Genomic DNA, 17,599 nt, shown 5'->3' with positions numbered 1-17,599 from the left:
CCACCACAGCTTTCCGTGTTACTGTAAGTGCCTTAGCCCAAACTTCCCCAGACTTGGTTACAAATGAAGTCAGTTTCTTTGGGGAAAAAGTAGAAACCATCTGGTTTACTGCCTGTTTTCACATCCAGCAGAATCTCTGAGCCAGGGCTCTGGAGTTTGGGGAGGGAGGTGTTGGCAGGTTTCTCTCTGAGTGCCATCCCAGCTCTAGACTCTGAGCTCCCACGGCAGGGTAGGGATTGGGAGCAGCCCACAGTGCTCCTGGCTTGCCTCTCTTGGCGTAGAGCCACTGTCTCACAAACTGGGGCAAAGAAGATCAAGGCCCCTGTATACTCAGTGTGCTGAGCCTCAGCTTTACCATCTTGACAGTGGGCTACAGAATTTATCATGAGGGTTAAATAAAACTTAGAAACAGCTTTGAAAGCTGTAATACCAATTCTGTTACTCAGGGGAGGCAAAATTTTATCCCTCCCCATCTTAGGTTTTCAGCTTTCTGTCTTTTTAATAAAAAGACATTAACAAGAGAAAAAGAAGTTTATTATCATGTACAGCACATGTCACAGAGCAGAAAACAGAGAGTAACTCAAAGCAGTAGCTGAGAATTCTAGCTCATACAGCATCCTCAACAAAGACTGGTGCTTTTGTGGAGAAACAGCAGGACGGGGAAAGCAGTTTTAGGCTTCCTAGGGTGGCAGACTGGGAAAGTGAATATAAGGGAAGAAACTACTAAGTAAATGTTATTTGCTGATGCCTCTGCTGCTGTCTCTGGGCTGATAACAGTCTGTCTCCAGTCAAGGGATTATCCTGCCTTTAGGCAGAATAGGGCAGAAGATAGAGCTACTCTTGGGTTTACTGCTGATTAATTGCCTTCAGGTCAAAATTTTTATGTCAAAGAGGCATACTTTGAGGTGATGTAATCCGGTTTCCTTTAATTACCGTACAATTATCCTCTGTAGTAACTAGGCAGATTATTTCTTAGGGAGCTAGTCCAGAGCTAGTCTTTATGAGGTTGAGGCCACATTATTTTAAAGCAAAAGAGACTTACCATATGAAATAAAATGTAAAAGCAGTGTTCTTAAGCTTAGGGCTTGGCTTTTAAAAGAAATCTATATATAATAAACAATGGCAGTAGTAAGTTAATTACATATTTAAATTATTTGTTTTGGGTTATTAACACATTTTTGGCTAGGTCCCTAAAAGAGATGTAAGCATCATCAAGTGTATTTTTTCTACGTAGAACACTTTGAGAACTCAGAATCTTCACTCTCATGATAAGGAATATAGGGAAAGGGGGAAAGATTTTTGGTACTATTTTTGAATAGTCATCACTGAAAACAGAATTTTTTAATAAGGCAATCTGATCACGAATGTGACCTGGTTATAACTAGTTGCCAGTTCTGATTTTTGTAGTTTTACTTGAACAGTATGAAATTAGTTGTGGATTGTGGTCAGCTGGTTTTTGTCCAGCGCAAGTATATTGACAGGCATGTGCATTTTAAAACCCAGAAGTGTATAGATTTCACCTGTGTAAAAGAATAGTGTCCCCTCCTGGTGTCTCAGAAGCACCGAGTGCGAGCCTGTTGGGAATGGCGCCTCACTTCTCACTGTGTCCTGACTGCAGGCAGAGCCTTGGGGACATGACCTGCTGCCTGTGGTCCACGTTGGTGACGGCCCTGCCAACTCCAGCCTGACTTGGGATTGGCTGAAGGAGGCAATCTGCTGTCACTTTCTGCAGAGATGTTGTCTAGTCCAGGGGAAGCGTTCCTCTGGGGAGGGCTCAGAGCGCCTGCAAGACTCTTCTTGGCCATTGCTGTCCTTGTTTGCCCTATTTCTCACCGGTTCTTTTGATTCCATCTGCACATCCGTTGTTAGGTTTCAGCCTTTGTCTTTGAGTCTGCCAGATTGAGGAGACAAACATTATTTTGCTTCGATTCCTTTCTGCTAAGCATTGTCTTGTGGGGTTTCTGTTTTATTTTAGTCAATTTAATTTGAGTGTCTTCTGTATACTGACTGTAAAAGATAACGACTTTTAAAAGTGTTCTCTGACCTTAAGGTCAGTGTACGGTGAAGATAAATGTGTGAAAAGTCACCTTTCAGTGAGGTAGAGGTTTGGGGACACAAAGAAGGAATGGCTGACCAGCTCAGCCTGCACAGACAGTGTATGTGAGTTGAGTCCTGAAGGGTGAATGTTCTGTAATTAATTAGTAATTAACAAGAAATTTTGTTGTGAATGATTAACAGTGTTTACTGAATGCTCCCAGACCCTGTGCTAAATGCTTTACATACATTTGATCCTCAGAACAGCCCTCTAAGATGTGGATAGTATCCCTGGCTCCATCAGATTGATGACACTGAGGTCTTCGAAAGTTAAAATTTCCCTCAATTACACGATAGAAGGTGGCCCACCTAAGGTTTGGACCCCAGATCTTAGATTGACTCAAAAGTCCACTTAGTAAACTATCACATTCTACTGCAGAAAGTCCGTTCTTCCTAGAAAGCAAGATGGAAGAGGCTTCAAGAGGGGCTATTTTTGCCCAGCCTTGAGCTATGAAGAGGACGAGGTGAATGAAGGATGTTCTAGGCAAGGGGAGTGGCCTGCGTGAAAGTATGGCGGTGACGCAGTGAAGTTAGTAGTTCCCTGTGTCTGCAGTAAGATTTTAACATGTGGTTAGAATCACTTGGATTAGATGTCAAAATATAGATTCTTTAACCTCTTCCACAGGCTTACTGTATTAATATCTGGAGGTGAGAAGTGCAAAAATCTGTATGTTTTTTACCAAAGCTCCCCAAGGGATTCTTTCGCAGAAGTTTCGGAACGGCTGGTGCAGTGCATGGGGCTGCTGCTGTGAGAGGCAGACATGCGTCTGGAGGGGTCGGTGGGCGTTTGCTGCATCATTAGGAACTCTTAAGCTTTGTGCAGAAATTTTCTTTTTCTAGTACTCATCAGGAGTGCTTTTGTTTTTGACTGATTCTAAAATCAACTAGCTTTTGACAAAGGAACTCTGGTATATAGCTTCATCTTATTATGTGTATGCTTGCTGTAAAACTGGAGTTTCTCCAAGTCAGAGCCTTGTGGCACTGCAGAAACTACACTGGATTAGCAGCATTGTGTAATGAAAACTGGGTTTCTCAGATTCTTATGCTGTTGATGTGTATTGACAAACTCTAAGATGAGAATTTCAGATATAGCTTTTGGAACTAAGGTCCAGTGAAGTGTGTTTCTGAAAACGTGCCTATAGATATTTCCTCAAGGAATTTACTGTGTGACTTGGTGCTAAATGTTTTACCAATTTATGATAAAAGGTTAGTATACAAGTTCAACAGTTTTGAGTTTAGCTCTTTGAATGGATAAGGAAGAAGCAGGTGTCTTCCTTAGTTGAGTTGTTTGGTTCTTTACAAGGACTTCTATTTGACATTCATATACTACTTTGAAATTTACAAATTGATGTCTGTTCTGTGGGAGTTTCATTATTTACTTCGCAATTTTAAAATGTTCATTATCTCTGTGTGTATGTATTGTGACTGGTGCTGGTCCATCAGGAAGGAGTGTGTTGCTGCTTATGTGCTGAGATAAATGACCAGATCACTCATTATCTGTCACCAGTAGTTAGTTTTAACTACAAGGTGAATGATTGGAAGAGGGAGGTGTGAGGTATTACTCTTTTCCCAAATCCTATGATGTCTTCACCTAAGTGCATTCTCTAACTTGAATCTGTCGCCCGGTACTTTCTTCCTGCTGTGATTTCCTACTTTTTTCCCACTATGCCAGGTTTTTATGAAAAAATTGATGGGAATTCATAAGTTTCACCATCATCATATGTAACATCCTTGCTATGGTTGCTTGTTTTGGAATGCATACACCATGTGTTAGCAAATCTAGGGTAGAGTGTAGCAGATAAGTTTTGGAATCACTGCCAAGGTCATGGTATCTCTCCTTCCTTTGCAAGAGGCTCTCAGTGCTAATCCTCTGCTCTGACTGTAACCCACTGAGCCTTGGAGTCAAGACATCCTCTATTGCCATGACCAGTTAGATCTTGTCTCCTGGGGATTTAAAATTTAGTTCCTGGGCACTGAAATTCAGTGTGCTGAGAGCTGAGTCATGTTACTGATTGTGCTCTAGTGAAAGGTCCTTTACATTTCCTTTTCTAAGCTGTCTGAGCTGCATGGGTTCCTGCCTTAGAGGCTTTAGCCATTCATTGCACTTTCATTCTGGAAAGATTGTTCTTTTTTTCCTGGAACTAACATGAGATGATTTCTGTTGTTGGCAACTAGAATAAAATCGAGTCACACACGAGCATGTCGTTAGAGAGTTGTGTCATGAGTGTGCCATGGAAAACATCCCAAAAGCTGGCTACAGTTTTCCTTTTTGCCTCCTGCTCTAGTTGCCTTTAGGTTTAGTAGCTGCATGGTTCGCCTTCTGTCCCCAGTAATGTAGTTAACATCTTAATAACTCAGTTATCACAAACTAATTGCAAATACCTGTTATCTACCCACCTTTCATAGCTCAGTCTCATATAGACCACTTTCTGTCGGCTCTTAGCTTATCATTCTTACCTTCATTATTAAGAGTGCATAGTACACTGTATTGTGATGTGTTTGGCTCATTAGACAGTAGTTCCTTAAGTTCAGGACTGAGATGTGTTAAGCCTTGATTCCTAGCACCTTGCACACAGTACACATTAAACAAATACTTGAGTTAACTATTCCTTGCTTTAAATTATTCTTATTAACTGCTTTATTATTCATTCAACAAACTCTTACTGTGAATTTTTTATGTACCAGCCACCATTCTGTGCTCTGAAGCGTAGAATGTGCCTTCTCAGTGAAAAAAAGAGACCCCCAAAATGCTTGCCTTCTTAGAGCTTACGTTCTAGACAGTTAATTTTCCCATCTGTAGTCTTTTAAAATATAAAAGAATTAAATTATGACGTATGGCCAAAAGTAAGCTATTAGCAATATGTGGAGTATGGTACTGTATCACAAGATTCTGTGTTATTTCTCTTGTCCTAATATGCCATTTAATAGATAAATGCCAGTTTAATTGGGATAATAGGATTTATGACTAATGAGGAATCCAGTGCTATGCTGTGATAAAGAAAAATACCTTTGGGAAATTTGAAAAGTTTATGATTTTAGAAAGTTTCCTGAATATGTTATATTTGAATGAATATGTATCGCAGTTACTGTTACTTATGAACTCTGTGCTGTCAAGATGGCAGTAAAATATGGAAGGGAAAAACCCTGAAACTTTTATAAGCTTATTTTGTAATTTTTTGTACTTTTTTTTTGACGTTGTAGACACAGCATACTTAATCTTCATTAAATGAGCCTGCAGCAAATCAGAGTATGGGTTTTGTGAAAACATTTTCACGCCATTTATCTTGTCACCGTATTTTCCTCCTAATTATTTCGTTGCATGATATGGTGGGCATGTACTTTGCTCCTTGAAAATTGATCTGTGGTAAGCTCAGGTAATGTCAATCATATATTCTAAAGAGAAATGTTTGGCTCAGTACATTTTTAAAGAGGAAAACTCAAACACAGAAGTATCTTCACTTTTTAAAGCCAATAATTTCTACGTGACTGAAAGTTCAGATACTACAAGGGAAACAACTTCTGACATTCTGGTTATTAGTATTTGGGAATGTTTAGTTTTGTGTATTTCTCTCTGCATTTTGAAAAACATAGCTATAATATGCTTATATATTGGTACCCTTAGAGTTTTCAGATTATTTCACATAACATTCTATGTTAGTATATAGATTGATCAGTGTTTTCTGTAAAACTAAAACTTTTGTGCCAGGGTTGCTGGGTGCATGACCATACTGCTCAGTCTGAGCCTCAGTTTTCTTATCATGAAAACTCCCGTTGGGAAGAGTAGACTGCCAGGGAAGCCTAGTTCTTTCCCTTAAAATGGTTCTTGCCTTATAAAACCCAGGGAGGCTCCTTTTTAAAAGAACTTGAGTACATGTTTGCTTGTATTTATTTGAAAAATATATTTAAGAGCTAGAGTTATATGAGAAAGTTAGGGATTTTGTTGTAATTGTCTTTTAATCCAGCTCTTCAAAATATAGGTGTGCTGTGTAGTAATCTGGGGTGCACATGCTTTACAGTTTTGGTGAAGACGGATTATCTTTCCCCCGTTTTGGGGGCTAGACCATGTTAGCCATTTCACAGATAAATGGCCTCCCTTAAAGTGGGGCATTTCTGTATAGGTATAGGACCAGAATTCTGCATTTAAGTATGTATATTCCTATGTTTTAAAGAAATAGTTGAAATTTTTTGCCATTTCTACTGCCAAACTTGTTTTGCACTTTTCCAGTGTTTTCTCCCTTGTTGTTTCAGAATGAACCTAGTGATCGAGAAGATGGCCTCAACAAAAGACATCCTGCGACAGACTCGGAGAACGAGGAGCCGTCCAACCTCAACGCCAGTGACTCAGAAAGTGAGGAGCTCCAGAGGCAGAAGGACAGTGACTCCGAGTCTGAAGAGCACGCAGAGCCACCTGTGAGTGATTCTGAAAACGGGGGCCCCAGTCGCCATGGGAGCGACTCCGAGAGCGAGGAGACCCGGAAGCTACCGGCCAGTGACTCTGAAAACGAGCAACTTCTTAACGGGCACGCAAGTGACTCTGAAAATGAAGACGTTACAAAGCACGCTGCCAGCGACTCGGAGGGTGATGAGCTCCCAAAGAGTCCCGCCAGTGACTCGGAAACAGAGGACGTGCTAAAACCTCAAGTTAGTGACTCTGAGAGTGAGGAGCCTCCAAGGCACCAGGCCAGCGACTCTGAAAATGAGGAGCTTCCCAAACCCCGGATCAGTGATTCGGAAAGTGAGGAGCTTCCCAAACCCCGGGTCAGTGACTCCGAGAGTGAGGAACCTCAGAGGACTCAGGCCAGTGACTCTGAAAACGAGGAGCTTCCCAAGCCCCGGGTCAGTGACTCCGAGAGTGAGGATCCGCCGAGGCACCAGGCCAGCGACTCGGAAAACGAGGAGCTTCCCAAACCCCGAGTCAGTGATTCAGAAAGTGAGGACCCCCCGAGGAACCAGGCCAGTGATTCTGAAAATGAGGAACTTCCCAAACCCCAAGTCAGTGACTCTGAGAGCGAGGGGCCCCAGAAGGGTCCTGCCAGCGATTCAGAAACCGAGGATGCCTCCAGACACAAAGCAAAGCCGGGCTCTGACGAGGACAGTGATGGGGAGAACAAGGGGGAGGATGCGGAAACGCAGAACGTGTCCTCTCTCTCAGACGTGCGTGTGGACCCGGAAACGGCTCAGCAGTTCTGACAGCGAGGAGGAGGGACCTAAAAGGCCCAAAATCGACAGTGATGAGGAGGAGGAAAAAGAGGGGGAGGAGGAGAAAGTAGCAAAGCGAAAAGCCGCTGTGCTTTCCGACAGTGAAGATGAGGAAAAAGCATGTAAGGAATTGTTGGGGCTGTGTATCCAGAGCTCTGCTTACTGTCTAAGCTGATGGCGGGAAGCGGTATTTCCTTTTCTGGACTGTCAGATCTGTATTCTCATTCAGGTTTGCGTTCTGAAATACCACCAGGATACTGGTTTTCCTTTGGCTGATCTTAATATTAGATGTCCTTTGAGTTGTTCTAACAGCACGTGTTAAATTCTGGCGGCCCCAAGGTGACAAACCAGACTGAGTTGCAGTGGCAGCGTGAAAAACTTCATGGGGTTTTGCTGTTAGTTTGGGTGGTTTTTTGTTTTTGTTTTTTTATTTGTTCATTTGCTGGAAAGGATACTGTTTCAAAGAAATGTTTACATGAAAACCCAGCTGTACCGAGACTTAGCTTTGGGTCTTTGACAGCTGAAGCCCTCCATCCCATCCAGTGACTGAGCCCCCACGGGTACCTGTCTTCCTCTGTTCAACTTTTGTTGAATGTCCAAATTCAAGGCAGTTTGTGAGGGGCTCTGTTTAGAGACTCCATGTCTCTGCAGAGGATTCCAGTCTTTACTACTTGATTACTTTTTTGTGAAATATTTTTTTTTGGAAAAGCTGTAGCTCCTTAGAACCCAACAATTGTTACAGGAGAAGGAGAGAGAGGACCACTGTGCTGGTTACCGAGGGAGTTGAGAAGGCCAGGATGATCAGAGCTGGACGGTTGAGGAAGATGGGCATTCCACAGGAGAACATCCTTTTCAGGCCTTTTCAGTTCTGCTAACACCAGGCAGCTTAAAGGGGTCCTAATCCCACACCTCAGTTTAGCCTTACTTTCTCTGTTCCCCAAGAGGACAGGTAGCTATCGATACCCGCTTTTATGTTGATGATTTATTCTTGATCTTTTGGCCACTTTTTCCTAAACAATAGCAGGTAATTGTAAGATGACTCTGAATGAATCTTTTAGTTTAGGTTTTGTTCTTGTTTTGTTTTAATTCTAAACTGTGTGTCAGGAGGCCTTTGATTTCTGCCTTAAAGCACCTGCTGTACTGACCGATACAGTTACTAGGGTGGAATTAGACTAATGATAATTTTCTTTTTCACCAGCAGCAAAGAAGAGTCGAGTTGTCTCTGATGCAGATGACTCTGACAGTGATGTTATATCCGACAAGTCAGGAAAAAGAGAGAAGGCAATAGCCTCTGACAGTGAAGAAGAAGCAGGGAAAGAAGAGCTGTCTGACAAGAAAAATGAAGAGAAGGACCTGTTTGGGAGTGACAGTGAGTCAGGGAATGAGGAAGAGTAAGTGCCAGCATAACGTGAACGTCCAAGGGTTCGGGGAAGGGGGTCCAGAGGGGTTTGTCTTTCAAGTTTTGTAAACTTGCGTTAAAATTCCGTGCTGCTGTGTAGTAACAGCATACCCCGCCTAATCGCATGACTTTGAGGGATTCGGGATTTTAGTTACTGAACGGTCGCCTCACACTTCAACATGGGTGAATCTCAAATATGTTATCTCCAAGAAGTAGAGAGGACATGTCTGGTGTCACTAGGGTGAAGGTCAAGAACAGGTGAAGCTGATCTGTGATGATGGAGATCAGAGTGGTGGTCGCCTGCAGGATGTTGGTGTGGGGGACTGACTAGAAAGGGCCACAAGGGGATTTTCTGGGGAGAGGGAATTGTTCTATGTCTTGATTAGGGTAACGAGTACATGAATGTGTACTTTCATCAAAACCCATTGAAATGGACACTTGAGATCTGCACCTTTCACTGTATGTAAATTATACCCTGTTGGAAAATGACTTACGGTTCCTTTGCAAATGAGAAGAAAGTAAATGACAGTTTTTTATGTTTCATTCTTTTCTAGAAATCTTATTGCAGACATATTTGGAGAATCTGGTGATGAAGAGGAAGAAGAATTTACAGTAAGTATATGGTGGAAGTATTTCCTCATTGGCTGTGCCTGTTTGTTTTTGTGGCAGTGGGTCTCTAATAGGTTATTCCAATAAGTAGAAATAAACAGCTCTGATGTAGCCACTAGAAAACGCTGAAGCAGAGGGATTCAGAAGGTGGAATAAGCGAGTCTACAAAGGCTTAAAGGAGAGTAACAGACAAAATTGAGTTAAGGGGAGGCAGGAACACATTAAGAGACAGTGAAAGGCGCTTCTGTGCTGAAGAGAGAGGCTGGGGAAGTTGTGGGACTTCGAATTATAGCAACGCGGGCGAAGTAATCTGGACCAACCCTCCTGCTAAGGACAACTGCAGAAGCTGGACAGAATGTTTGAAAAATCTGCTCGTCATTGTATGAACAAGATAACAAAGAATTACTAAGCCAAAAACCAGCCAAAGGTAGAAACCTTAAAAGGTAAGCTCAGCGTTTAGAACTGCTTTTTCTGGGATGGTCACCTATTTACGCTGAGAGGCTGGATGTAGTTTTGATTGCCTCAAGGCTCGAGAGACAAAAGCTGGAGGTCAGGGACCCTGAGAACCTCTGGACTGGGATTCCTGGGATTAAGGGTGAACTGAAAGTTCAAATAGCCTTCACTCAGCTTTGAGGCCAGCTTTGAGTCCTCTAGCAACGTGGAGAACCTCAGTCTCAGAAATTTGATTGTAATGATTCTTACCCCATTGATTAGGTCTCAGGGACCTGGCACATGCAAACAGCATTCCTTTCGGGACAAAAGTAATAACATCATCGTTGCGGGGAGGCGATAGCTCAAGTGGTAGATCACATGCTTAGCATACACAGGGTCCTGGGTTCAGTCCCCAATACCTCCTCTGAAAATAAATAAACCTAATTACCTCTCCCTGCCAAAATAAAAATAATTAAATAATACAATGGTAAACAAAATATTTAAAAAAAACACAAAACATCGCCACCCAGAAATTTAAAGAGAGAATGAAGAAGATGTATTTAGAATTTAATTCAAGATGGTAGAAAGACAAAGTAAACCTATAGAAAAGAAGAATTAATTCAACAAATATTTGAGAGCCTGTGTGTCAGAGATAGTTTGGACATTGCCCTTATGTGGCTTATACTCAGTTAAGCAACATCTTTCAAGAATAGGATGTGTTTCTCTAGTGTGGAGAGTGACATTAACTTGGTTGTACGTTCGGTTCAGTGAGATAAACAATACACTAGGTGAACCATTAGGAAGACTTTTCTAGGTATAAGACAAAAGTTAGAAACTATAAAGAAAAGACTGACCATTTCAATTACACAAAAAATACTATGCCTGGAAAGCATTACCTTAAAATCAAACTGTACAGGTATGAGGACTGTGCCGTGCCTGTCACGTGGCAAGGGCCAATTTCCCTAATTTTTAAGGACATTTTCCATGCTAATAAGACAAAGATGCAACAGGAAAATGGGCATGAAATGTTAAGAGTTCACAGAGAAATAGTAACAGATGGCTTTTAAACATGAAAGACGCCCAGCCTTACTCATAATAGGAGAATGCAAAGAGAGCTACAGAGATGCCTTTTGATTTTCAGTCCAGAGATTGCAAATACCAGTGCTTGATAGCCAGCTAGAGTAGCAAGACGGTGGGGGGAGCCTGGTGCATTTGTGCATGGCTGGAAGGAGAGTTAATTGGTATAACCTCTATAGAAGACAGATACACAGCCCTAAATGTCAGTAGGGAAACGTATAAATTATGGTTGCAGTTTTATGGTGAAATTGTCTAAAGCCTTAAAAAAAAAAATGAAGCTACATTATGCTGATATGAATTGGTCTCCAGATTCTGTTGTTAAATGTGGAAAGTGCAGAACAGTGTCCTGTATTCAGTGTGTATAGTATGATATCTTTTGTATAATAGAAGGGTGTTATATAAATATATGGGTGTAGAAATGCTTCTATAAATTTAGGCTGTTTCTGGAAGGACACAAACTAACAACACTGATGGCTGGAGTGGAGGGTGGCTTTTTTGCTATATATATCTTTTGATTTCTACTTAATTTGTGTTCTTTATGAATGTATTACTTTAAAAGTGCAAAAGATTAAGTGCAGTCACAGAAGAGAATCTATAATGAGATTGTAATAACTCTGGCTAACTTACCCTGCCCTTAGGGTTTTAACCAGGAAGATTTGGAAGAAGAAAAAAGTGAAACACAGATAAAAGAAGCAGAAGATTCAGATTCTGATGATAACATTAAGAGAGGAAAACAGTAAGTTTGTTTTATTTTATTTTTTAAGGGTTTTATTAAAGAGACCTTTAAAAATGAAGGTAGAGACCACCAAACTTTGTTTTCTCTTATTTGGGTTCTTGATGAAGTACAGGAAAGACTCTTCCATTTTTTCCCTCCCTTCTGCTTCTCTGTGTACAGTGCTGACCAGAAATCATTAGCTGTTGTGATTTTTCTTTCATTTGCCCTGTAATCAGCTATCTGAATTTGTGGAGCCATGTGGTGCCAGAGTTTTCATTTATATCTCATCAAGTAGATTCTTCTGAAGATAACCTAATAAAAACTTTTTTGGGGAAGAAAGAAAGCTGATTTGGTGCTCCCAGGACGGGGGAAGTTTTAGATACAAAATGTTAATTGATTGTATTTCATGTACTTTTGTTGAGATGGTTTGACTCTATTCAGAAAAATCTGGTGTCTTAAAATCTGCCACACATAGGATGATTTGTTTGTTGCTGTTTATAGTTGTAAAGACGATGCTTTAAAAAATAGTTTCCTTCTTAATTCCTAGTGACATGCAAGAATTAAGCCGAGTGAGTTTGACGATACCTTTGGAAGTTAACGTAAATAAATTATATTTTCTAACTTACATGGCAGTGGCAGACAGCATGTTAGTTGCCTCATTAAATATACAGATTCAGGGGGAGGCTGTAAGCTCTTAGCAGGTTTGTAGATTTCCATCTTTGTCTCAGTTACATCATGTTTTGAGAATTACACTTCTTACCACTGAAAAAACAGCAGTTTTTCTTTTTTCTGCATTTGCTATAAAAGACAAAAATATTCAAATGATTGAACACCAACTCTGTTCCCCCACATAAGGCAGTGCAACTAAAGCTGAACCGTGGAGTGGCAGGCAGTGTTCCCTGAATGAGAACTTGAGGTTTGAAATGTTCATTCCCGGGCTGATAACATGCAAGTGTGGACACAATTTATGAAAAGTTTAGGGCCAGTAGTATTTAATGTATAACAGTTGGGGTCGTGCAAAAGCTGAGCATAAAATCTATGACCACACGTTTTTGCAAAAGCAATTTAAAAAGTCCATTCACTTTGAAAGTGCACTTCAACGAATTAGAATTAGGAAAGTGGGTGGTTCTTCACTGTGACAAAAGGGAGTGTATTTAAAAGGGCATTTGTATTTCACTTGATTTTGTGCTGCTGCTTAGCATGGACTTCCTGTCGGACTTTGAGATGATGCTGCAGCGGAAAAAGAGCATGAGTGGCAAGCGTAGGCGTAACCGCGATGGGGGCACTTTTATCAGTGACGCGGACGACGTCGTGAGTGCCATGATCGTCAAGATGAATGAAGCGGCCGAGGTGAGATGGGGCTCCACTGCCTTGTCTTCTCCCACGGAATTGGTCATGGGGATTGTTTAAACTTAATCTTTGTTTGGACTACAGTAAGGTTACTTTGTTTTTTTATAATAATATTTACTGTTCTAAATTTTAAGCATAGAAGTACTTTCAATTTTTCAGCCATGTGCTTAGGGAAAAGGTGAAAAGACTAAGTATTAAGTAAAATGAGCCCTTTTAGCTGAGTGGCTTTGCTCGTTTTTTAGGGGGTGATTTTGCTCTCAGGTTTGGCTGGTTTACAACAAAGTGATGTTTTTTCACATATAAAAATTATAAACTCATGTACATTATGTTATATTCTCATGTGTCATTCTGATCAAGAGATTGCATTTAACTCATTGCATTTTAAAATTGTCAAATGGTTAAAAATTTGGCTAAGTATTATGTTTAAAAACAAGTCCTGATCTTTTAGAGACACTTGTTGAAGTATTCATGAATCCAGTGATAACATGTCTAGGATTTGTTCCAGAATAATTCAAGGGTGAAGGGAAAAGTAGCTAGAGAGATGGCTAAAATAAGACTAGTCCTGTGTGTTTAATTGTAGAAATGTATAAGACAGGAGTGTTATTATTTTGTTTTCTATCTTGACAGAATTTAAATTTTTTTATAATTAAAAAAGTAGGGAAAAAATACCCAAGCAAATACTAAAACCCTAATAACATATTCTGTTATCTTTCTTACAAGCCTCATAGCTGGAAAATTATTCCTGACGTTAACCAAATTTTTCCATGTATAATATGCACCTTGACTGAATTCTTTGAAAACTCAACAGTTATGCCAGTGTTTTAAATTAAAATTGTTCCACTTGTCGGGTCGGTATAGCTCAGTGGTAGAGTGTGTGCTTAGCATGCACAAGGTCCTGGGTTCAATCCCCGGTACCTCCATTAAAAAAAATGAAAGAAAAAAGCTTAATTACCTCTCCCACCCCCAAAAAATTGTTCCACTTGATTTATAGTTGTTAAAACTAATTCTAATAGTTTTGTGGGTTTGGGCGCTACAAAAAGAATCTATTCTTTATTTAGCTATTCTTTCCTCAAGGAAAAATTGAAGATTCTTAGAGAAATTGCTGCTTTATTATATTTAAAATATATTGTCGTTATAATTCACTATTAACAATTGCTTTTTTTTTCTTTTCTTTTCTTTTTTTTAAATCTTTTTCTTCCTGGGTAGGAAGACAGACAGTTGAATAATCAAAAAAAGCCAGCACTGAAAAAATTAACATTATTACCTACTGTGGTCATGCACCTTAAGAAGTAAGTATTCTGTTTTCTTGGGAAAGTGCTTTCCTTTTAATGGAATAATATCAAAACTGTGTACTGGCGTTCTGGAGATGTTAAAGAATGATTGCCTTCTGTTAATTCGCAGAAAAGTAATGATGAATAGAATTTCCTTAATTATGTTACTTCCAAATTTTTCTTAAACTTTGATGCCTGATGCAAATAACAAATAGCAAATTGATATTAATGGGAAGAAAAAACCTTGAAAACCACTAATTTTGTTCTTTATGGATTGTTTAGAGTGTGGTAAAATCACATCATTTTCCCAATGTGATTGAGACAGAATGAATCCTAGGAGACTAGTTGAAGCACGTATTGTACAAGGCTCGTGTGTCCTGTTGCATCACAGATTGTGTCAGTGGTGCCTCTGCAGGATCTTTCATTGCTTTGCTCCCATTCCTGAGCGACTTTGACTTCTTGAACCTAGCCGTGGCCTACTTTTGATGGCTGAGGAAATGCGTTAGTACGCCAACGAGCCAACCACGTGGTCTAGGACTTTCTACTAGAAAATTGCTGCCTGTGTCCCAGCAGACAGAGTTATCTGTGCCAGATTTCAAATATATGTCATGGGATTCTCCCAGGTGTCCTGCAAAGAGTAGCACAGTTCTGGATCCTCTATCACTTGAAAGAGTTTGAAGGCCACTATTCTCAAAGATTAAACGTTTTTGTTGTTATAATAATTAGAGCTCATTCTTACTGTTTGTACCATTTGTAACAGCATTAGCCTACCTTGTATAATTTGGGGTTTGGGGTTTTTTTTGGTCTTCAGCAAATCATCTGTGCCTTATCAAATTTGCTTCTTGAAAACAGGAACTAAATTTCATACTGCTATTGAAATCTGTGAATAGGTGCTCAGTAAATGATGTATATGAGAAGCTTTTTAAAAGCAAGTTTTGGAAACGTCACTAAATATGTAAGAAAATCCAAAGGAAGCTACAGTAGAACCAACATTCATAGACTTGACTTTTTTTTTTCCCAATTATTATTGTTACAGGCAGGACCTTAAAGAAACATTTATTGACAGTGGTGTGATGTCTGCCATCAAAGAGTGGCTCTCGCCTCTGCCAGACAGGAGTTTGCCAGCACTAAAGATTCGAGAAGAGCTGTTGAAGATTCTGCAAGAGGTTAGAGGGAGATAATCTGACTTGTTTGCTCGTCATTAACTATCTAATGTGGCTTGTGTTACCGTAACCTCTGTATTTTTTCCATATATTCTTTATGTTGTAGTCTGTCAGAAGAGGAGCTTTATTAGGTATGTTTATTAGGAATATACCAGATAAAATGGGCATCAAAGGAAGGCCTTTTAAAACTTCATGTGACTGTAGTATTGAAGGAAAGAGGTCTTGGGGTAGCTGTGGTTTATCTGAGAAGGGTAGTGTGAAGTAGACGTGCTCTAGGAGGCACTCGAAGGAGAAGGAGCACCAACTTCACCGTCAGATAAATTTGCATTTGAATCTTGACCTGGGCCACCTTTATGTGGCTTTGACACCTTGGGCAAGCTGTTTAACTTCTGAAGGAATTCCCGAAGTACCTTTTATATGCTAGGTGTTTTTTATTTTTTTTTAATGTATATGTGTATATAAAATGTTCATTTATTCCTCACAACAAACTTGCAAGGTAGATGTATTGTCTCCATTTTACAGATGAGGAAATTAAGACCCAGGGAAGTTAAATGACTTGTCCAAGGTCACATAGCTAGCAGCTGGCTGTGCTTGGGTTCAGATTTTGGTCTGTTTTCTTCAGAGGCCTGTGCTGACACTTTAAACCAGTAACCTCCAAGGATGCTCAGTTTACAGTTTCTCACATTGTTTTACTTCAACTCAGTGGTGGTACTGAGCTTTCAACTCCTGATGCAAACACAAAGTACCTTTGTGTTCAGTGTGTGTAGGTCCTGAAAATGAAACTTTTTTGTTATTTGTTCTGTTGTGAATGAACCAGGTCCTGGGGGCCCTCTAGAGTAGACTGGCAGAGCGACAGCTTCTGAGTGATTAATATGTGTGTGTTTCTGTTCCCCAGCTACCGAGTGTGAGCCAGGAGACCCTGAAGCACAGCGGGATTGGACGAGCAGTGATGTATCTGTACAAGCACCCCAAGGAGTCCCGGTCCAACAAGGACATGGCGGGAAAGTTAATCAGTATGTACCTTTTGCTTTTGTTCATGTTTGTATAGAGAGACACCATATTTTTACCAGTATTCATTTAAAATGAGTCAATGAAATAAAATAGAAAAAATTTTGATAACTTCTTATAGGTACCCAGCTTTTTCCCCTTAGACTCAAAAAGCTTCTCAGTATATTTAAGTGTGCTATCTAGTATTAAATACAGCGGGTAAAGTCATGCATTTTCTAATCATGGATCAAGTGCCTATAGTGGGGGATTAGGATGCGGGCCTTACAGTCAGCCATGCCCGTTTTCAAATCCTGGACTCGCCACCTACCTTACTGCATATCCTTGGGCTAGTGATTTAAGTTCTAAGTTTTGGGTCCTTCCTCTATAAAACAGAATTATGTGTTTCGTTTGGGTGGTTGTAAAGATTAAACAAGAAGATAAAGTATGGTGCGTAAAACTTGGTAAGCCCTCAGGAAGTGTTAGGCTGCCGTCGCTGCTGCTTGTGTAATGGTCTTCAGAACCTTTTGTGTCTTATGATTTAATGATTCTGGAAAAAGCCAGAGGAGTTACTGTCTGTGAGTAGTACACGTGTCCCCATCATCCTCCTTAACTCTGCCTGTGCTTCATGTTGGAAAGGAATTTTTAAACTTCAAGGCTGGATCAAAGAAGTATTTCTGTATCTGAATACAGTACAGTAGTTATTTTTCTGTTGAATTTTTAAGATTATCAAGAGCTTTTAGAGAAATTTACATTTTTCCCCATAAACTAGAGCAGTATTACATCTTTGGTCCTGTTAATAATCTGTAGTTTACTGCCTGTTAAGTAATAAACTTTTGATGCTTCAATGCAGTGGTTCTTGACCTTTTTGCCCTAGACTGAGAGAGGCAGACTGTTCCCACTGGTGCCCATGACTCACTGTGAGAGATTCTAAATCCAGGGTTGGGGACAACGGGTCAGTTTTTAAAGAGATAAAGCCCCCATGAGTCTCCTTGCTTCCTTAGTTTAACACCTGTGTTCTGTCTGTAGTGATCCTTTCTTATTTTGATAATGTATACAGCACAACAGTAAGCTACGTTATGTTTCGTAACTAAAAGATTAGTGGGCACCCCTGAACTTTTACTGACCAAACAGTGCACCTGTAGTACTTTTTTGTGTGTTCACCTTAGCAGCTTTCTTAGACTCAGTGAAGTACAGACCTATGCCTGCACTATCAAAATGTAGTTTTTAAAGATTTAGACCATTTTGACAACTAAGTAATAAGGGAGCTTGTTTTTGGTTAGAGTAAGAAAGTAGAAGAATTTTA

At 40.2% G+C, this 17,599-nt stretch overlaps 1 protein-coding gene across 1 annotated transcript in view; it reads left to right on the top strand.

Moving 5' to 3' along the window:
* Nucleotides 1-17,599, top strand: part of IWS1 (interacts with SUPT6H, CTD assembly factor 1) — a 40,061-nt gene that overhangs the window by 8,059 nt on the left and 14,403 nt on the right. Inside the window, 9 exon segments of the mRNA XM_032479217.1 lie at nucleotides 6,343-7,260; nucleotides 7,262-7,415; nucleotides 8,492-8,684; nucleotides 9,247-9,304; nucleotides 11,449-11,546; nucleotides 12,725-12,875; nucleotides 14,082-14,164; nucleotides 15,183-15,312; nucleotides 16,205-16,322. Coding sequence (XP_032335108.1) covers nucleotides 6,343-7,260; nucleotides 7,262-7,415; nucleotides 8,492-8,684; nucleotides 9,247-9,304; nucleotides 11,449-11,546; nucleotides 12,725-12,875; nucleotides 14,082-14,164; nucleotides 15,183-15,312; nucleotides 16,205-16,322 — 1,903 coding nt within the window.

The sequence above is a fragment of the Camelus ferus genome, chromosome 5, assembly GCF_009834535.1.
Source record: "Camelus ferus isolate YT-003-E chromosome 5, BCGSAC_Cfer_1.0, whole genome shotgun sequence".
NCBI lineage: Eukaryota > Metazoa > Chordata > Mammalia > Artiodactyla > Camelidae > Camelus > Camelus ferus.
The sequence above is the reverse complement of the archived record's forward strand: the minus strand, read 5'-3'. Positions and strand labels throughout refer to the sequence as shown.